This window comes from Apium graveolens, chromosome 7 (assembly GCF_009905375.1).
Source record: "Apium graveolens cultivar Ventura chromosome 7, ASM990537v1, whole genome shotgun sequence".
NCBI classification, from domain to species: Eukaryota; Viridiplantae; Streptophyta; class Magnoliopsida; order Apiales; family Apiaceae; genus Apium; species Apium graveolens.
The window spans coordinates 93,734,669-93,757,416 of NC_133653.1; the positions used below are offsets into that span (position 1 = coordinate 93,734,669).

The 22,748-nt window shown below is 36.6% G+C and overlaps 1 protein-coding gene across 1 annotated transcript; it reads right to left on the reverse strand.

Moving 5' to 3' along the window:
* Window positions 1–13,683: 13,683 nt before the first annotated feature.
* On the reverse strand, window positions 13,684–22,406 carry LOC141671134 (protein NARROW LEAF 1-like). Its single transcript, XM_074477267.1, has 6 exons — window positions 22,229–22,406; window positions 20,782–21,320; window positions 20,304–20,447; window positions 18,589–18,829; window positions 15,262–15,762; window positions 13,684–14,475 (listed from the first exon to the last, which is right to left on the reverse strand). The coding sequence occupies exons 2-6, from the start codon at window positions 21,274–21,276 to the stop codon at window positions 14,048–14,050; spliced, it is 1,809 nt and encodes a 602-aa protein (XP_074333368.1). The 5' UTR covers window positions 21,277–21,320; window positions 22,229–22,406; the 3' UTR covers window positions 13,684–14,047.
* Window positions 22,407–22,748: the final 342 nt, after the last annotated feature.

The following is a 22,748-nucleotide window of genomic DNA, read 5'->3' on the forward strand; positions in this document are numbered from 1 at the left end:
TAAGATAGATAGCCCGTTCATGGCGATTACACGAATTAAACCTTTACCAACTACTATTACGGTTGGGTATTGCACAGTCATCAGAAGGAATGTCAATCTTCCTAACCATAATTCAACCTTCACATTTTTAACCATCATCACTGTATTCTCTTGGCACCCGCGCCTATAATTATCCACTTACCTTTAAAGTGTCGGCCACCTCTTTGGCCTTTCCTGATATTAAAATTTCCTTATAGTCAATGCCATTTTAAGCACCTCCAAATAAATTTTCTACCTTATTTCAATCACTGCTTTTGTGAAGATGTATTCCTTAAAATCTGATGAGTAAAAAAAAATATCACCATTTTTCCATAAGTTATTGCCTCAGTCTTTAGAGGTTAATCACTGTCACGACTGACTCTCAATCATACTTAGAACATCTTTTATCTTAAGTCCTAATTGCCCTGAATAATTTCGACCTTTACTGGTTCGATCCATACTTTCTCGTGGTTTAACACGTGCCCCACTTGGCATCATTATAATTATGTCATATTTCCTTTATCAACATTTTTATTCTTGAGAATTTCGAATATTTCCTTTCTCCTTGTTAAACCTCTAAGGTTATCCTTCAATCGTTCCTCCTGTATTCCCTATATACAGGGCATATCAAAATACCATTTACTAATACTAGAACCATTGTCTATATACTTCTGAAAAATTTCTCCACTGATCCTTAAAGGTTATTATTACCTTAATCCTTTCCAATTCATACTGTCAAAACTCATACTATCCCTATTAAGGGTGAAATGCCAACCTTTATGCATTCCCCTAGGATTCGTTTTAAGTTACCGATGTATAATCCTTAATTCCACCTTTAAAAAGGTACAAGCATCCTTCCATGGATAAATAAAGTCATATATCCCTGATAAGGGTATCTTATTCAATCATTTCCACCTCGATAGTCTATACCGAATTTCACAATAGCATCCTTATTCAAGTTAAGGTCAATCCACATGGCCTCCAAAAGATAAAAATGGTTATCCGCTTTTCTTTCCTGATTTGGTAATGATCACATGGATGATCTGGAAGATATTGGTCATGTTCAACATGAACTTCTTCTTAATAAATCCTTATTTACTTTTGTTGTTTATCTCAACAGTCATCTCAATGTTGGGATATCTTTCATACCTGGCGTCTCCCTTTCTGGGTATCAAGCCACCGGTCTTACACTTCACATTATTGAAGGTCACTTCCTTCATCCAATTTTCCTACTTTCTTACTTTCTTGTCTCCTTAGTCTATCCGCGTCTTATTATTTATCCTTCTAACTATTTAAAGGTTTCCTTGAATCCCCCCAACTTACAGGGGATAAAATATGTGTATCTCTTATTCCTTCAATCATCAACTTTAACTCATGGTGAATCACCCTCATCCTGACGATTACATACTTTTCTATTTCTATTGCTACGAGTCTTTAGGGTTTCCTCATACCCGACTCCCTTATCATTCCTCATACTCTATTGCCTTTATATTCCTTTCCACTTCAGTTTCTTTTTTATTTTCCTTCCTCTTATCATTATTTCATGAACCAACACAACATAAGCATTGATTTCAAACATCCCGTCATTCTGGATTCGTGTCCTCAGAATGAATCTTGATAACTTTTACAACTTAGATTCACAATTCATCATACTCGCCTGCCTTTGTTCTGGCTCTAAAGCTTTTACACTCTCTCCATAACCTTGGGAATTACTTTCCCGAAAACAATTGGCTGAACTTTAATCAGTTTATCATAACCTCTGGCTCCGTGCCTTTCTTGGTCTTTCACCAGCGGGTGGCCTCTCTCTTAGGAGGGTAAGTGACAAAAACAGTCCTTTGTGGTTCGTCAATCATTTAGAATCTCAAATGATTTCTATATTTCCTTTAGCCAGGCTCTTGCCTCGATTGGGCCAGCTTGTTCCTTGGAACTCTGAGAGCTTAGCGACTTAGAGGTCCTGAAAGAATTTCACACCACATTGTTTCCTCAAGGTGGTGGTTGGGAATAAAATATAAGTTTCGTTTAGACAGGTTCATGAATTTCCGTATAGGAGTACCGTCTCGGGTCTCCTTATCTCGCTCGACTTTTGCTTTCTTAGTCTAAATATTTCTTCCTACTCCCCATAATTGGAGTCATCTTTTAATTTAAAATCTTCATTTTCCACTTTATTATATTCCGGGTTCTTTATATCTTAATTGCAACCTCCCTGATTATCACGTTCAGGGTTTGCTCTAAATCTTATTCCTCAAACTATGGCTCTCATCTAAGTTCTCATCCTTACGCTCTTGAACTTCCGGAACCCAAATTCTATAGGAATACCTCATTATTCCCTTATCATCTTTCTCGATATTAATCTTTTATCTAATTGTTGGCTCTCTGCCTTCATTCATAACTTTTTCTGGCACAATATGATCTTTTCCAATAATTCGGGCTGTATTGCAATCTCAAACAGCTTTTCGGTACCGGCTCTGGTTACCTTCACTTCTATTTCCATTTTCTCAAAATCTCTTATAAACTCTCCAAAAGACATTATCATCTTGAGTCTCTCCTTTTTACTAAGGGCATCAGCCACCATATTGGCTTTCCCCGAATGATAAAGAATCTCCCAATCATTATTCTTGATTAGCTCTAACTGCCTCCTCTGGCATACGTTGAGCTCTTTCTACGTGAAAATGTACTAGAGCACTTATGTCTTAGGTAATTCTCGCACTTCTCTCCATACAAGTAGTGCCTCCAATCCTTAGGGTAAAACTATTGCCACGAGCCTAAGCTCATGAGCGGGGATATCGAATTTCATATTACCTTAATTGTCTTGACATGTACACGATTACCTTACCGTGCTGCATAAGCACGCACCCTAAGCCCTTGTGCGAAGCGTCACTATACTTCACAAAATCTCTTTTTCCATCCGGCAACGCCAGCATAAGGGCCATCACCAACCTCTGCTTCAGTTCTTGAAAGCTGTTCTCGCATTTCTCTATCCATTCGAACTTCTCAGTCTTACGAGTAAGCCGCGTTAAAGGGGCTACTATCTTTACAACTTGAACGAACCTCCGGTAGTGACCGTCCAATCCTACCTCTGGTAGTCGACCAAACCATGGTCATCAATTCATCAGTGGTTCTTTATCCAATCCTGTCAGGATCCTCCATGGGATCCTCCTCAACAACTATCCCTTCTAGGACAACATCCTCAACCGCTAAATCCTCAATATCAACATCATCCGGTCCTGCATTAGGACACTCTATCGGATCCACAATCCGATCTCCAATTAGTAATAAAATATAATCGCGATGTTGCTCCTCAACCTCAGGGTTCGGAGTCCCGCTACCATATACGATAACGAACTACGCTCCTATCACGATATTTATAAGGGTTCCCATAAGGGTTTTAACTGTCAGTACTACGTTAGGTAGCCCGACTATGAACTTGGTAAGAGTTCTTATTATCTTAGTGAACTTATTATCTTAACGTCCCATCATCTCTGAGGTTTATAACGCTTAGCTCTGATACCATTTCTGTAACACCCCCAGATCCGGGGTCGGGGATCCGGGTCGTCACGGTCTTTCTTTCCACAATATCACTTCACTTAATTAATAATAATAACCTTATGCTGTGACCCCACACTAACACACACCACAACCCGTTATAGTCTCAGAGATGAAATTTAAATAAGTACAAGTCTTTCAATCCACAATTTAAAAGTTATTACAACCCAAAATGATTTCTTGATAAATTTACAGTTAATTGCCATTATCTGCCACAAGTTATAATTATACATAATTGATTCTCAAAAGTAGATGGTCTGATCTACAATAGATCTACCTTTGCAGCTATAGCAGCTATAACATCAACGGGAAGACGCGGGACGCTTCCCACGCGCTTGCGCTGGGTCTGCTGGAGTCTGGCCATCTTTCCTAACTGTTGTTGTGTGATGAAGAAATAAAGCAAGGATGAGCAGCAAGCCCACCAAAATAATATGTATAAAGATTTACAATATATGAGCCTTCTCATAGTACTCATGAAAGTCTTCGTCAAAAGAAATGAACCAAGTTTGATATCTTAATGCGATGAAGTCGCAAAATATTCAGTATATATATACCTATATACTTTTCAAAATCTTGGAAGTCCTCTTCCATGCATAATATACACAAAGTTACAGTTTATAACTGTATAAAAATATCATTGCAAGGTGATCTAATATATCTAACCTTGTCTCAACGTTTTTCTGAAAATCTTTGTCATTCATAAGACAATTATTAACTAGATATAAGTTTAAAAGATGAAGTTATAAGGTACTCCAATATACTTATATCTTTTCCAAATACTACTTGAACTACCACCGTTCAAGTTATAATTAATTTCAAAAGTTCATCCCACTGATGAGACTACAAGATAAGACTTGAATAGATTCAATCTTTGAAATATTATTGAATGAAATAAAGTTACGAGATACTTTATTTAGTCCCGATATATATCCACATATATATCTCTCATACATTTCCTGAAAACCTCTGTCATGTAAAGTATGAACAGAGTTTGAAACATCCAATGAATTTTGGAAAGGAAAAAGAATTTTGGCATAAACCAGATATCTTGCTGATCAGGCAAAGATACCAATAAGTAACCTTTTCTACTAGTAGATGGATGAATCCCCCACCGGTCATCACCCTGGCCACATAAGGACCTTGTGCTGGACCGCCACCCAGCCTCTTACGCGTTGATGGACTGCCACCCAGCCACTTACACTTTCATAGACCGTACCCCGGCCTGTCGCTTATGCCGACTCAATTAGATGGGCTTACTTCCCGAACATTGGGCAAGTAATCAATTCATTTACCAAAACTGCAACCTCGTTGCGAATATAAAATACACCACAGAGCCGGATTCCCCAGGTTTTGAGCGAGTATTTAAATCCCCTTAAAAAAGGAAGATCTTAAATATAAAAATGAGTTTTGGGATCCGCTCTGACTTTAAAAATCATTTTGAAGACTCGAAAACACTTTATAGAGTGTTTGGAGTAAAGCTGATTTAATGAAGTAAATCAGTCCCCAGAATATTTAGAAAATGACTGAATATTATTATTTAAATAATATTCCCATAAAGAATAATCTTTATAAAAATAATTGAAGTAGAAGTTTTAAAACTTATACTTGAAACGAGTATTAAATAATCAAAGATATACTTATATGAAAGTATTATCTTTATTTGAATAATCGAAAATAAGTTTGATTATTGACACCTTATTCTTTAATAAAATAAAGAATATACCTCAGCAAATAATCGGAGTCATAGATCCTCAAATGAATATTCAAATAATATTCATTAAATAATATAAACTGAGTCATAAGCCTTCGAATGAATATTCAAATAATATTCAATAAATAATATAAAAGAGTCATAAGCCTTCGAATGAATATTCAAATAATATTCAATAAATAATATAAAAGAGTCATAAGCCCTCGAATGAATATTCAAATAAATAAATAAAAGGAGTCATACGCCTTCGAATAATATTCGAAATAATATTCAATAATAAAATAAAGTTAAAGTTATCGAATAAACCTTATTCGATTAATAGTTTGGAAAACTATAACCATATATATATATATAAATATATATATATATATATCCATATCCATATATACAAAATCTACTCGGGATCCTCGACTCCCGGTTTTAGAAAATATTTTCACCTTTGGGTCCCTATACTAAGGGTATATGCAAGTTACCGCTATTCTCTAGCATAGGTATTATCAACTGAACCAACAGATATATATTTCAAGAATATGAAACAGGCATGCATATATACCATATCACATGCTACAATATATCGCAAGAATTTGCTAAATAACCAATATGCATTTATCGCAAGATCATGCATATACAAATGTATACATCACAACAACAGTATAACGGATAGAATACTTGCCTGAGCGACTGGGGGTTACGAATGGCTCGGGACGAGTCTGGTAACCTATAAACAACAAGTAAGTTGGAATTAAACCAAAGTCACTTGTAAATCTATACTTTAACTAACTTAGACTCTAACGCTTGTTTTGCGCTCACTGATTCGCTTAAGTCACTCGGGTACCCTCGGCTCCACCATTTTTAATAATTTAACCTTTACGAGTTTTAAAGCGATTCCTTCGCGAGTGTCTTACCAACTTCCTAACACACTTACCATAAATGTTTCATACATTAATTAACCCTTTTTGGTCTTTAACCTATGTTTCAAAGTAAGGCGAGGGGAAAAGTTTCGTTCGCGAAACGCCGTTACTTGAAACGGTCGTTTCTCCTAAACCGTGCATCAGAATCGAACGAACTACATATCAAAACGAAGCTCGTAACATGAGCTATCTAAACATGGCAGTGATCATAATCTAGCAGGGGGTTCTCGGGTCCTAATGCTATGCACAAAAACAGTCCAAAGAAAATCGGACGTTACGACGGCTATGTTTACGCGATTACCCAATTTTAAACAACTCCAAATCATCTCACAATCAACCCACAATCACCACCCGATTCAACCTCAAATCCAACATACAACCAACATCCATCCTTATCACATCATAACAACCCCAACCAATTCAATTTAATCATTCATACTTATGCCTAAGCTTAACTTTAATCATACTTAAGTTCTTTTCATCAAAACCTCAACATTTACCATTCCATTTCACTACCATTTCAAATCCCAAACTCTTATCACAACAACAAGCTACAATATCATCCTAATAATCAAAATCATCTTATAATATATAGGAATCTAGGGTTTGGAGATAGTATACCTTCCTTTGAGTGGTGGGAGGAGCTAGGAAGCCTTAAGAAGCTTTGAGAAGTCTTAAGAATGCTTGGATCTTCAAGAAAAACAAGAAAAACTTCAAGTTAAAAACTTGAAAACACTATTCATAGTCTTCTTCTTTGATTAAATGGAGAAGATGGAGAAGGAATTGATGGCTTAAACTCATGATATAGCCCTAACTAAGCATGAAGATGATTAGGGAATTAACTCACCAATTTAGGAGGCTTGGATCTTGAGTTTTTAAATTCTTGCCCATTTGCAATAGTAAAAAGCCGAGAGCATGATGAACCATGCTTTGGTTTCTTTTTGATTTTGATGAAAATGATTTTGCTTGGCTTGGTTGGCTTGTTTTTGTGTTTGATTTAGTTAATTACCTTGTTGCCCTTGAATTTGTGGGGTTAAAAAGCCACCACACCTCCTTCCTTCCCATGTCATGCTTGTGTCACCTTGCACATGTCATAATGCTCCCACTTGTCCACACCTTGTGGTTTGATGATGTCACAATCCCTGGCTTCTTGTACAAGCTTGTCTCTTGGTCACTTATTTATTTTACGGTTCGCTTATCTTTCGTTCTCGTTTATCGTTTGAGGGATCGTACCCGGGATCTTATTACTTAGGCTCCCTTAACCTTTCTCAATATATTGTATTCCTTCTATGATCCTCTCTTATAATCCTTTTAATTTAAATCCTTTTTATCCTGTTACCTTTTTCTCAATTCTTTCCGTATCTTGTGGATTTCCGGGAAAATCAAAGTGTTCAGAATTGGATTCTAACGATCTTTACATACACTTATATACCACATAGAGTACTAATAATATCCCATAAGATCAATAACAGAACCCCTACATAGCGTGGCATGAAAAGTTTTCTCGTTCAGCAAAAACACTATTCATAAGGGTTTCAAAATTTCTCAAAAATTGGGGTTATTACATAAGTCCCATGATGTCAATTCCCCATATGACGAAAGAAATCACGGAGAGAACTAAGGCAGGAAGACTTGGGCTCTGATTTGGTACGTTGATGAAGATCTGGCATTGTTTACACATTTCACTAGTTCAACGGCATCGGTGTGGATAGTGGGATAGTAATATCCCTGCCAAATTACCTTGTAGGCTAAGGCTTTTGCGGATAAGTGGTAACTGCAGATACCCTTATGTACTTCCCCGAGACAGTAGTCTACTTCATCCGGGTCCATGCATTTGACGGTTGGAGCAGAGAAAGTTTTTCTATAGAGTTGATCATCTCTAAGGAAAAAATGAGCCGCTTTATATTTCAAGTATCTGGGGGTTTTTTGTCTTCTGGGAGTGTTCCATTTTTTAAGTAAGCTATGAAGGAGGTCATCTAGTTCCCCGGGTTGCTGATGCACAAGATTTCGACCTTGTCAGTGCTTGGGATCCAGAGTTCTTTGAAATACACCGAGGAGCTTAGATCAGAAGAATTTTGAACTAGTTTGGAGAGCTTATCTGCCTTAGGGTTTTCCTCTCTATTTATTTGTAAAAACAGTGGTATCCGGGAGGGTTTCCATGATGTTCCTTCTATGGCTTGGTATTGTTCCAGTTTCTAGTCTTTGGCGATGTACTCTCCATTTCTCTGTTTGACCATAATCTGGGAATCATTATGTATGACCAAATTTTTTACCCCGAGTGATTTCGCCAGTCGGAATTTGGAGAGGATGGATTCATATTCAGCTTGGTTATTAGTGACCTTGAAGGCGAAAGTGATTGCTTACTGAATTATGAATTACTCAGTGCTAGTAAGGATGAGTCCGGCTCCGAATCTTTCAGCTGTTTTCGAACCGTCGACGTATAGTATCCGTAAATTCTTGGAGTTGTCCTTTTCGACTATTCGAGATTCACCGTCTTTAAAGGGGGTTCAGGGAAAGTGCATTCCATAACAAATTCTGCCAGAGCTTGATTCGGAGTATAAAAGTAATGTTGAATTGACTGAGCTCGATTTTCCAATTGACGAGCCTCCCGGGCACGTCAAGTTTATGAATGATCTTTTATAGAGGTTGGTCTATAACTACTTTGATTTCTCGGTCTTGAAAGTATTGCCTTAGTTTCCTGCTTGCATGCACGAGTGCCAAGATAAACTTTTCCAATTTAGGGTACCACGTTTCAGCATCTTTGAGGAATTGGCTCACGTAGTACACCGAGCTCTGAGTTCCTTTTTCTTCCCGGATGAGTGCGGCAGAGATGGCCCCTAAACCAACCGCAATGTAGAGCGAGAGAAGTTCTCCTGGTTCTGCTTTGGACAGGTTTGGGGGGTTCATGAGATGTTTCTTTAATTCTTCAAATGCTATATTGCACTCTAGAGTTCATTTTATTAATTTGTGTTTCGGGCTTCTTTAAAAAATTCAAAAATGGCAGACATCTTTCTGTTAGTTTTGGGATAAACCTACAAAGTGCTGCAAGATATACTTCCAGTTTCTGAATATCCTTCGGAGTTTGGGGGATTTTAATTTTTATGATTGCATTAATATTCTCTGGTTTTTCTTTAATTCCTCTGTCATTGACTAGAAAACCCAAGAATTTTCCTACAGATACCCCGACTACACATTTTTATGGGTTAAGCTTCATGTTGTATTTCCTCAAGTTGTCGAAATATTCTTTGAGGTCTTAGATGTGGTTCGGGATTTTTGTGGATCTAGAGATCATGTCATCTACATAAGATTCCATATTTCTTCCTAGTTGACTTTGAAAGATGGTGTTCATCATTTTCTGGTATGTTTCTCTGGCATTGATGAGCCCGAAGGGCATCATGATAAAACCATAGACAGCCCAGTGAGTTATGAAGGCCTTCCTTGCGATGTCCTTTAGATCCATATTCACTTGGTTGTATCTGGAAAAAGCATCCATGAAACTTATCATTACACGTCCCGAGGTTGTATCTATTAGTTGGTCGATATTGGGAAGGGGTAGGAATCCTTTGGACGGGCAGAGTTTAAGCTTGTGTAATCAGCACACATTCTCCACTTACCATTTGGTTTCCTGACTAGGACCACGTTGGTTATCCCATACTTAAGTTTACAAATGATGTCTTTCTTTAGGAGTTTCTCTATTTCTTCATTGATTGCTTGTTGGCATTCCAGGGCGAAGTTGCGTCGCTTTTGTTTGATAAGCCTTTGCTTGGGGTAAACATCTAGGCTATGCATTGCTACTAATTCATCTATCCCGAACATATCCTCCGGGCTCCATGCGAATACATCAACATATTCCATCAATAAGTTTATAAGCTCTTTCTGAAAAGTTGATTCCTGGATCTTTCCAATTTTTAAGTTACGGGTAAGGTTCTTGGGATTGAATTCGATATCTATTGTTTGCGAGGCTGGTTCGACTTTGGTTTTCTCCTTAGTCTCAATGAACTTTTGAATTCGGGCATCTGCGTTGGTTATGTTATATCCCAAATCTTCTATGACGTTCACGTCCAAATTTGGCCTTTTATTGAGAGGCTCCCAGTGCTTCTTTCGGCTTTGCCCTTGGGAAGGGACATGACCTCCTTTCTATTTTCAGGCTCTGTTTCATCCATGACTAAGGCATGTCCGTAACACTTGCCTGCCATGTCTCAATCTCCTTTGAGCTCTCCTATTCCGTCCGGGGAAGGAAATTTGAGCTTTAGGTGTATGGTCGACGGGATAGCCCGCATTTTAGTAATTGTAGGCCTTCCCAAGATTATATTATAAGAAGACGCTACGCTTATTACATAGAACTTCATGACGTGGGAGACCTGTCATGGTGCATTTCCAAAAGTGACATGGAGGTAGATTATTTCCCTGAATGGGGATCACAGAGTTCCCGAAGCCATAGAGTGGGTCTTCGAGGCAGGGATCCATGCAAAGATGTCCCAGTTTTATCTAGTTGAGTGTGTGCTCAAAAACTATGTTTGCAGAAGAACCGTTGTCCACTAGAATCCTTTTTACTTCATTTTTTGCAACATCAAGGGTTACTACCAACGCTTGGTTGTGTTAAGGATCCATTCCTTCATAATCGAAATAAGAGAAATAAATTGGTTCATCCTGAAAGGGCTGGATCATCATGATGTCATTGTCCATATCGGGGCACCGAGGTGGTGATGTCATGCCTCCTATGACAACATTGACCACATCTTTATCGTTTCCTGGGGCTTTGTTCTTGTCACCGGGTTTCCTCTTAACATATTCTCTCATGTTCCCTTTTGTGATTTGATCTTCAATGAACATTTTAAAGGAAAAAAAGTTTTCGGTTATGTTTCTATGGACGTCGTGGTATCCCTAGTGCTTGTCTCTGGCCCTTTTTATAGGTGACTAGTTCCTTTGATTTCTTTGATTTCTCTTAAGATATCAGCCCAGGACCTGTTTAGAGACGTCCATTTGGGTTCTATTTTAGGCTCTCTTTTAGCTCTTGGCTTTCTTTCACTCTTCTCAGGGGCTGCATAACCGCTCTGGGGCGGGTGCCCTGGGAGCGGTGAATATAGTTGGACTACCTGTTGGTCTAAACCTCTTGTACTTTCTATAAGAAGATCGCATCTCCGGGGATTCATCATCATTGATTTTTTTATTCATTTTCATGGACTTGAGGAAGTCATTCTCTTTGATGAACTTGGAGGCCAGGGCATATGCTGAGGCGAGACTTTAGGGGTTCTCTATGGATCAAGTATTTGACATATCCTTCACATGATACCGGGTGTAAATTTCTCCGAAAGATATTGACAGCCTTTTTTTCCTCCAGGTTCGAAAGTTGATTAATAGCTTCTTGGAATCTTTTAATGAACTCGGGGAGCGATTCTTTGCTTTTCTGTTAAATTGTCTCCATGTGGCACATCTGCAATTCATTCATACGATTGGCCCAGAAGCGCTTTAGAAATATTTCTCGAAAATCTTTCCAGGAGTCCACACTCCGAGATGAAATTATGCTAAACCACTTTTGTAATTATAGATATTTGAGATTTGCTTGAAGTAGTTAAGGTGCTCTTCGGGGTCATCCAACCCATCAAAGGAATCGAAGTTAAAATGTTTGAGGCCTGATTCCCGGTATGTGGATTCCAGTTTTTTAGTGAAAGGGGCGATCGTCACCCCAACCTCAATGTCACCCTTCACTTTTCTCTTTAAATCGCGCAGGGCCCGGGCCATCTTTTCCTGCTTTGTTTCCTTCACGGGTTCAGAATCCGAGGAAGGGACATAGATTTTTTGAGCCTTTCTCTTCAGTTTTGCCTCTTCTTTCATGATTATTTTCTCGATTGCTGATTTAGCTTTTGCCTTTTCTTCTCTCCGAATACGATCTCGGAGTGTTGGCCTTCGAATGTCTTCCCAGGAATCTTCAATTGGCCTCTTCAAGTTTTTAGCAATTCGATCCAGAGCCGAGCCTCGGTTTTCTCCGGAGTGCTCTTCCTGATCTCCTGGATGGATTTCTGGGTCTTGATGATTTTTCTCTTTCCACAGGTTCATTGCGATTTAGAACTGTTTCGGGGTCATATTTCCCCATGAATTTTCAGGCATTTCGTGGTGTTTATGGCCCATCTTCTCGATGAAGATTCTCTGGTCTCCTCGTTGGAGGGTTTGAGATGAGTTATGGGTTATAGGGTGCCCATTCTCGGTCTCTTCAACAAGGCCATCCCTGTTTGGGGCGGTGTTTATCGGAACCGCTCTAGAAACTGAAGCTTAGTTTTTTCTAGTCGTCATATTGTCTGATATCAATCAATGAAACACAGTTTTATACCGTAATATTCAAGAGAAAATGGGTTTTAGCCACAGATAAATAACGACACTATCAATAATCTAAATCTACAGAGCTTTTACAAGGAGTATAAGAGTAAGAACGATCTTACTAGGGTGTAAAATCTTGCTTTCTTGAACAGAATCTCGTGGTTGAAAAGTGCAACACCACAAAACGGAGGTTCGACCCCTCTTTCTAGCGCCAATGATAACTCCGATCGTTCCTCGGGCTCCTCTCCTCTCTCTATCCGAACTCAGCTTTCGATTCTACAGGCGTAAGAATGTATGCGGTTAAACTGTAGGTTTGGATCCTGTAAAACAGAACCAGAGGGGGTGGCGTGCTTGCGGCACCTCCGGCGTGAGAATGAGGCATGGCTTCGAAGAAGAAGGGTTGAATAGGAATTATATAAATATATGTGTTGTGTGTTTATGTGTGCAAGAGAGTAGAATTAGTAACCCCCAAATAACTTTCTTGGGGCCTTTTATAGGCTTCCAGTTTAAAATTTGGGGGGTTTATACATTTTCATGTTGGCTGTTAGAGGATTCTGGAACGTGGACAGTTGGACTAGACGCTCACCAGGGGAGCACGTGTCCAGCTGTACCCACGTTATTGAGGTATTCTGATGTACCGGCACATGGACATTTCAGATGTTGACACGTCCTCTTGAGTGCTATGGGACTGTTATTCTAACGAGCGGTTGTCAGGTGTCCGGGAATCACTCAAAGTGGGCCTGGAGTTTTATTTTATTGAATTTTCATATTGATTGTGCTTAATCGTATTATTGCTATTCAAAGTTTGCGGTCAAAGGTAAATGATGTAATCTGTACACCTTATATAAAAAAAACATGATCCTATTCTAGGGAGAAATGTGATCATATAATGTTATAAAGAAGACAGCATCAGCAAACAGCAGTACCTCATCAAATCTAGAGATAGATTTAAATTTTACACAAGTGCGCAAATCATAAGGCATAAGCACATAAGAAGGACATTAACAAAGTGTTAATTCAAATCAACAAAAAGGAATTCGCTAGTGGCAAATTATTTTGGATTATTTTTTATGATTGTTGCCTTATCTTCTGTTAACTAGCCACTACAAAACAAGATGCTTAAACAGGATAAAAGAGAAGTTTTTCTCGTCATTCATTCAACCAATTTTGATAATATACAAAAAGTGATATGAAAATATAACCCAAAAATTATATTTAAAATTATAAGGAAATCATCATGTCTTTCTCTTACCAGAGTTTTTAGGACACTTAAATGTAATGAATAGTTCAGCTTGATACTACTAAACAAGCTAAACTCGGAAACAAGATCCATACATGTATTCTCAACTAAATATTCTCGAACCTATTATATAAGCTATAAAATTGTAGCCACACAAAAAAGATGAAAGCTGCAGCTTCATAAGGCAGAAAAGGGGTATCAACTCTTGATGATTTCTTCAGATGTTCAAACCTCACAATAATTACAACATGAAACCAATTTATTTAAAATGGATCAAAAACCTCGTAATTGCAGGAGTTTTATTTTTATTTAATTCAGATCTGTGTTGACCAATAAAGAATCACATTGCTTTCTTTTCTTCGGTTCTGGCTCACCTAAATTAAGAGAAACGGAAATCTCTTCACACCTATTGCTCAATTCAGCAAGACTTTTTAATTCCGCACTTTTCTGTTTATTGTTTTGATGCATCAGAAAATTCCCGGAAAAACTTGGAATGAACTGGTGTTCAACATTAGGAGCTGCTTCACCATTACTTTCAATATGAAATTCTTCATGTAGTAGAGGTGGAGTGATCTGCCGATTGGACTCTCCTTCCATAGGAATATGTATCTTAAGGCCAAGAGGCTCAAAACTCTCTTCCATCTTTTGCTTTAGTTGCTTGGACTCGGTCGGAGATGACTCTCCAACAGTTGAATCGATTCCTGCTGCTGAAACATTGCGTTGCTGCCACAGCGCCTCTATTTTGGACATCAACCCAAGAAGAAGAAATAGAAACAGAAATTTAGAAGGGGAGGAAGGATAACAGATGAAAAATTAATTGGACATAAGCCCTGCAGAAATTTGACAAAATATCAGTTAGTACCATATATCCAATTTCTACCAGTTTACCTGGGAAGAATTGATCTATTACCGGGAGATTGTACTTACTCGACCAGTTTCAGTGTCTCACTAAAATAAAACCTAAAGGCTACAGATAAGCAATACCTGAAAGTTGATAGAAGTGGATACCTTTTCTGTTTTAGAACGTGAAGATGAGTTAATAAATGTGTTATTATGACACTAAAGTTTTGATATCTCATATACGTTCAGTCAAAAAACAATTATGAATACATATATAGAAGCAAACAGAACTGCTTGGAGAATTGTGTCTAAACTGTATTGACTTGTTCAAGGGAGTAAGGGACATGTATGCTATCTGATTATCTGCAACGCTTTACCTACCATATATATCCTCGTCCTTAATAACCAAAGGTCAAGAGTTCAAACCCCTGTGGAGGCAAATGTGTGCAGGAGTATATTAATTACTTGTAATCGATATTACCCGGAAAAAAAGGAACATGTATGCTTCACTGATTCGTTAATAAAATTTACTAGAAAAAGAACAATTTATCAGCATACAGTATTCTCTAGCAATGAGCAACCAATACATATTACATACAACCTGGAAAATTTGCAGTTTATATATAATTTTATAATAATAACAATAAATAATACCAACAGGACATAGGTTTAAACTTACAGACCTTGGAGACCCTCATTAGTTGTGATGAGATCAAGTTCGAGGAGATCCAGAAGGCGTCCTAGATCAACTCCGCTGGTCCAATTCTCTGGGGGTTCACCAACTTTTAGTTTTAACCGCCCACGATTAGCAGTTCCACCCCATATGATTCCAACAGGGCGTGGTTTCTCTCCGATTTGACTTGTTAAAAGAATCAAGCTACCGCTGTCACCTTCAAGGTCAAAGGTTTGTTGGTTCTCACCTACGACAAGAAAATCAGTAAAGAAACAAATTCCTTTCTCGTCATTGTACTCTAATGCATATGCCATTATTGTTCCAGTAGTCAAGCCAGAACTTCTTCCAACTTTGACCACTTGTCTGCCAATAATACTGTTGATTGAGGACTGCAAGTCTATGATATTGACATCTCCAATCTCGCCTATGCCCCTCACAGATGTAGATACATTGGAGATACTAAATTCTTCGGTAAAAGGAATGAATGCTCCATCTGCTCGAACAAAAGTTTCTGCAGAATTGTAATGTGTCTGATCAGAAGTCAATGCAACCTAATTTTCTTGTTTCAGCTTACAAAAAATATATTCACAGGATTAGGACCTCGCCGATCAATTGGTTATGATCTCAGCACACAAAAATAAGAATTACGTTGACATATAAAATATATTCTAGATGAAGCAAGGTCGTCAAAACCCTATCATCCCTCTTAAAACTTTTGATTTTAGAACAGGTGTCCTTTTTTCCTTTACAAAAAGTAACAAAGAACATTTAGCAAAAAAAAGTAACAAAGAATGAACAAACACAATGCTGACAGAAAATCCTTGCAAAACTCTGAAAAAACTAATTCCCCATTAATAAAAACCATCTATTATAAAAATTCTCAGACTTAAAATAGATTCTTCAAGCTACACACATCCACCTAATGCAGATCAACTATTAAACCCATACAAAACCAAAGCCAGGGGGAAAATCATGAATTGAGTTGACAAGCAAATTACAAAAATAGAACTATATATCCGAAATTCTTAAAAGAAGAAAAGCAAACCAGCACATCTTTTAAAATAAATAAATATATAATATGTCATATTAAGACGAGGGCTTGTTAATGATAACTCATTTACGTAACTTTAAGTTTCAGTAAATAAAAATAATACATCACCGACAGTTTAATGATTAAAAAAGAAGAAAAGCAAGGAGTAAAAGTATTACTAGTAGAACTGGATTATTATTGCAAACTCAAAATGATTAGTATGCCATCCCATTGAAAAATAAGCCTATGATCAGAAGCATCTGTTTCTAAGATTTAAATAGTCATAGGATCTGTACAGACAAGGCAGCGAAGCTATTTCACTCGTATTTCAGTTTTTCAGACTGTCATGGCAGCAGTTTCATCTTGAGCACATTGACCAAGGAGGGTGAAATGGTTATCAATTTAACTCCAATGTACTTTAAGCTTTGTGATAATTCTGTCTTCACTCTTCTCCTATGAAAGACAGCTCGTAGTTCAGTTTATGCAACCTTTTACTGTAATCTTCATTGACGAGGTGTATTGATGGGAAATGGAAATGAAGAATTTTTATATATATAATAACTACCTTATATACATAGCGTAAAAGGAATTGATGATATTTTTTTATATGGTTTATATGTGGGGCAAGTTGCTTACCAAATTTGTAGCTTATTTTAATGTTTTACAAGAGATTCTAACAGCTCCGTAATGCATAGTGTAGCCATAAATTCTACATTTCCCACTTAATGACTAGCTTATTTATATGAAAGTTTGTTCCGCTTCATTTGACAGAAATGTGAGTTGCTCTAGCATGAATGTAGGACAAGTCCTTTTGCCTTGAAGAGTCATGTTAGATGAAATTACGTACCATAAGAACTAAGAGCATCTCAAGAGCCTCTCCATTTAGGATCTTAATTTAAAATATAAGGAAGAAAAATGAAAATACACAACTTCAAGACGTTCTCAGTGGCTCCTCAAATCACTAAAAGCCTCATTTTCTTCCTTATTTTTAAGAGAAAGTCCAACAATCACCTAACTCCTTCCTTAGATATAATACAAAAAATAGGTTCTTAGTAACTTAAGACAGGAATAAGTATGTTGGTCTACCACAATCTTCCTTGTACTTGATCCTTATTTAATAATTTACTATTGAAAGTGCATCCCATCAATAAAGTACAATATAAAAGAAAGAGAAAGAGATAGGGGTCCCTATAATTTATTATAAAATATTAGTTAAGGGATCCTTAAAAAGAGGGGATGCACCCATAGCGACTTGCCCCCTAGCGAACACTTGGGGATGTAGGGGTTGTGGTAAATAGTATCTGATAAACATAAACTTTTTCTTACAAAACCTTAGCAAATGAAAAATAAACTTGAAATCCTAATTCTACCAATTGATTTCAAGTAAAACAAATAATTAAAAAATAAAAGAAAAATATAATAATGATATAAAGTAGATTTATAACAGAAAAATGTTAGACCTAAGGTGATTTGCAAGAAGAACTACTACCTTAAGATATCTCGTCCACCGAAAAAGTCATGGAAGATAAAAATTTATACGGATTTGTAACCCAAAACAATGAGAGAAAACCCTTTATCCAATAATCAATTGCAGTCTTCCAATAATAATATATTACATCCTACAGGAGTAAAACCCTGATACTTGACCACTAAGTGAAATTCTAATAATAGGGGAAAAAAATTCTTTTTACTATTTTTCTACTACAATATAAAAGAAATAACGAATTATTATTTTAGTTGTGTTTGAAAAGATTTATATTAATTAACTTAAAACGATGTAAATGTAATATTGTCATTTTTTATACATCCTCCACTAAAAGATAACTAGACAGTGAATACTGCTATATTCCCCAATCGATGTCTCCTTGACTTGTTCTACCTTCATGGTCTCTATCAAGCTTACCGTACATAATAAAATATTCAACTCCTATCCTTATCCTGCACTCCAGAAAACAAGACTAGTAGAAATGCTCTATCGCTCAAGTTGAAAACAAGGCTTCTTGTCTTGTCCAGTCCCGAATAGGAACTTTTCCAGCCATTACTTTTATATAACCCAACTTAATTTTATTCAACTCTTTTACTTTTGTCTATTAACGAGGAAAGAAAAGGTGCATGAGAGGGGACTTTGACAGACAAAATGCTTCTTAATCAGCAAGGCAAATCAAACGAGGACGCAAATTTTGAGAGTACTAAGGTGAGTAGATATGCAAGATTTCTTACCGAGAATCAGCTACTAACTAGTTATAAAAGCATGTCAACTTGATCGAAAATTTTACCTAATCACACCTTAACTATATATTATAATACCTGGGTTTGTTCCAGCAAAGATTCCATACCAAAGATCATCTGTTATGAATGAGGTTGCCCTCTCCACTGCACCAAGATACACCCCAGGTCCAAGGCTTGGGGGCAAAGGATGAAACATCTTTTGGTTTGGGTAATCCAAGTCTACTGCAACATGTCGATTAGTGAGGAAACCAACCTGGCGATTTCCTGTTCGGCTTTTCACAATAGCACCTAAGGTTCCATATGTCTCCTGGCTAGCAACCTGTGAAATCAAGTGATCATGTAATAAAGTGCAACAATAAAGGGAAAAGTCAAAGGATGCATAAGCAAATTGAAGAATATAATCATCATTAAGTGCTTGTAATGTCTGAAGAACATTTATTAGTTAACATTTTAAAGAAAAAAGTATTGAGAGAAGTCTGGAGAAATTGGAGCTGATGGATAGGGTTTGCAATGCCCTGATTTTCTTCTCTCTTTTTTTTTTGCTATATATGCCCTGATTTTCTTACTTTCTAAATGGGTGATAACGATGCCACTGAAACATTTTTTTCAAGTTTTGTAATGTTTTGGTACTTCATGCAATTCATTTAGTGTCGCGTTAAGTAGATATTGAATCTTGCCTTGATGCCAATCCCATATATGAACGGAAAGAACATAGCAGGTTCCTAGTAGTGGCTTTACGCTTCTCCTATTTCTAGAGAAGTGATTTTGGTCCTGGACAATGATGCTCCGTTTGGTTCGAAGAAATGAATTGAGGTGAGAAAAGAATGAAAATTTAAACCGTTTTGTAGGTAAATTTCCATTATTTCATTCCTTCATTCGATTCAAATAAATTTAATCCAGAGCTCAATCGCCCACATTTGGAGAATAATGATTCAACATCATACAGAACTTGCATCCGCTCGTTTTTTGCACTCTTTCCTCTTACATTATTTTGTCCCTTTTAAATTTTGGGAAATTCTCAATAGTACCATCTTCTAATTGGCTTTGCTCGATGGTTTCCAAAAAGGTTTTGGACTTCCAGATGCTACCCTCCCATCATTGAGTGTGTACCAGCTACGGCACTCCCGTCAAGCAACGTTAGTCAAACGTTATTTTGAATTAGTCAAGCACTTATAATTTATAATTAATTAAAATAAAAAGCATAATTTAAAAACAGACTACCATCTATACATTAATTTAACTTAAACCCGTATATTAGTTCCTTCCCCCTTTCTTCACCCCAACTAAGCTGAGTATAAGGATCCAGCCAGCAACTTAGTTCCAGATACAGTAGGGGATTTGAACTTCGAATTGATCCCAACAAATTAAATATGAATCTCTTTTGCAATATTACAGGTAAAGATCACCTCGTAGTAGTTACTAAATCTCAGAACTTGCTAACATTTTCCTAAATTTCAGGACAGGGTGAAACGGAATATTATTATTTTGCTTGCTGAGAGTGGTATATTTAGAATTTAGATCCTCCCAAGACTTGGTCTGCTTTCTAAAATAGAGAAAATTCTGGACTAATCATCCTTGTAAGTAAATACTTCTTTATACATTTATACACTTCGATTTTAAACTGAGAAAAGCATCTACATAATGTAGATATACAATTTGATACTAGCAGTCAGCAGGCTACAAGGGGTACAAAACATTTTCTGTATCTCTTGGGCTGTTTAACAGAGGAAAGAAACTTTCTGGTACTTCAAAAATAATCAAAAAACAATTCAAAAAATTCAAAAACTGCAGACCTGGGAACCAGAGCCAATGTATGGATCACTTCCGCGCAAGCCATCTACGAGCTCTGTATACAACTGTTCTTTGGGAGTCGCAGCAGGTGCACCAAAGTAAGAGAACTCAACAACATCTACATCACACCACACACCTCCAGGTCCCTGTTCAATCAGGTGGTTAGGATATAATTAGTAAAAATTCTACTATCCCAAAAAGGCTTCCTACAGTTTCCAACTATGTCGAGCAAGAAAACATTATTAACCAACCACCAGCCAATTTATATCATATGTTTGAAGGCCAGAATTTGATTTCGTTCTATGTTGGACGAATTCGGAGAGATTAAGAAAATAGTAATAGTAATAAATTTAAAATCAGTTGAAACTTCTCTGCCAGTATTCAAGTATAAAAACTAGATTATATATATACATTTATGATTTATACTAGAATTAAAAGATATTTAACTAAACAAAGAAAGCCCAAATGTCTAACGCTAACCTCTAAAGCAGTTGGTAAACATTGAATATGGTTAAGCCATTTCTTATGAACTTTCCTAGCCACAAAGACAAGAATGGCTGGTATATCTGTCAAAAACCCCTGCCGAATGCGAAAACCAATTGCAGTGCCAAGACTAAAATGTCGCAAGATTTTGCTATGGAAGGCTCTGATTGTCATTACTTCAAGTAAAGTGGTAGCTTGCTGTCCTGTTGGTAGTCTCCCAAGAGTCTCAGGCAAGACACCCTTCTGAAGGTTTCCAAAGTAATTTGCCCTATCCTCAGCTGCATCATTTAATCGGCTGGAAGTTGGCCACGAAAAATAGGCAGCGCTTGTCTCAGAAAGCTGACCACCTGTTGCAAAAGCTTGGAGCGGTGATTGGCTTGGGGAAGGATTATATTGATGATTACAGTAGTTTCTTTCCAAATCCAAAGCTGATTCCTCTGATGGCGTGGATCCAGAAGGGTGAACTCTTAAATCCAGTCTTGTTCTTTCCATCTTCTAGCACACTTTTAACATGGTAATGCTCCTGATCAATTAAACTACAAGGAATAATTTGCACTAGTAAGTCATATCCATGTCAAAGCCTTACCAAAGATATTTACTCCTACCAAGTTAAACAGATTGTTTTCTCAAAATGCCTAATTTACAAAAAATTAAAATGATTGTTTCTAGCAGATACATTAATAAGCTTTAGCTTTAGAAAATATTCGAAATTTTTCTATAAGAAAAATAACTAAAGAAAACAACTTAGTAAGTGAAATAAGAAGTAGCTAGATTGTATCAAATAACGAAATACGTAAGTAACTATTAAAAAAAACACAAAATACACAAGTAACAAAACATTTAACAAAGATCCTAAGTATACAATAGCCAAATAAAAAAAAAAACAAATTCTAGTCAAGAATAACAATTAAAATTCGATGTCATTGCCCAATGTCCTTGATCAAAATAAAGGGAATCCGAAATAAGAAGCTGAAAACTTCAAATAAAAGAAGTAGCAATGGCAGATCATCTTCGAATAAAAATTTCCAGTAAGTCAACCAATCGCCTCATTTTCCTCGTGTAGAGGAAATTATTCAAACAAAACAAAAACACCAGGTACCAAGAAAATCATTCATACTCTGCGAAAAGCTGGTGGAGAAATTCATATGCAAACTCCAATACAATACTACTTACAAACAAATATATAAATTACTTAAATTTAATGTAGGACGCAAAAGAATCAGACAGAGAATCACCAGTAAATGCACAAACACAATTAAAACTTTCTTAAACTAAGAAATACTACCAGATACAGTAAATGCACAAACTTTCAAGGCAATATAAATTCAAAAAGAACAACAAAGTTAAAAACACATAAAGATCGGTAATAAGCAAATTTAGTAATAGCCCAGATAGCAAAATCAATAAAGTTGACATCTTTACTGTTAATACAAAAAGAACTGACCTTTGATCAATGGTGAAGCTGTGGACTGTTAATATTTATCAAGATTTGTATAAAAGATGAGATTTTGAAGATGCAGGCTCTTAATCCACTTATTAGCAAAATCAAGAAAGTACTATAATTGAATAAGAAAGGGAGAGAGGGAGAGAATGTGAATAAAAAAGAACTACTATAATTAGGAAGAATGATGCAAGTCTGCTACATATTAATAATTAATTAATTTGTATGTTGTAGCCTAGTATCCTGCTAGGGTTGTCCTTAGTTTAGTGACATCATAATTAGTACAAGTTTTATTAAATTAATTGTTTTTAAATTTAAATTTGTACATTTATTAGTAAAATTTCTGATTTATTTAAAAATATACATATTTTTTTATATTTAATTAATGGCTATGTAATATTTTGATGATACTTCAACTGATTATTTTCAAACTCCAAATTGAGCCTTCCATTTTAAGTGATAGGTTTTTTATTTTTCTCATTCGTTATTCTATTTACTTGTATATACTATTTTTTATGATATA

Excerpts from the sequence above, each read along its gene's own strand:
- LOC141671134 (XM_074477267.1), bottom strand. The coding sequence starts at position 21,276 with ATGGAAAGAACAAGACTGGATTTAAGAGTTCACCCTTCTGGATCCACG. Across the intron at positions 20,448-20,781 it reads GTTTACCAACTGCTTTAGAG|GGACCTGGAGGTGTGTGGTG; the intron begins GTTAGCGTTAGA and ends CTGATTGAACAG. Across the intron at positions 18,830-20,303 it reads ACATTGGCTCTGGTTCCCAG|GTTGCTAGCCAGGAGACATA; the intron begins GTCTGCAGTTTT and ends TTGATTTCACAG.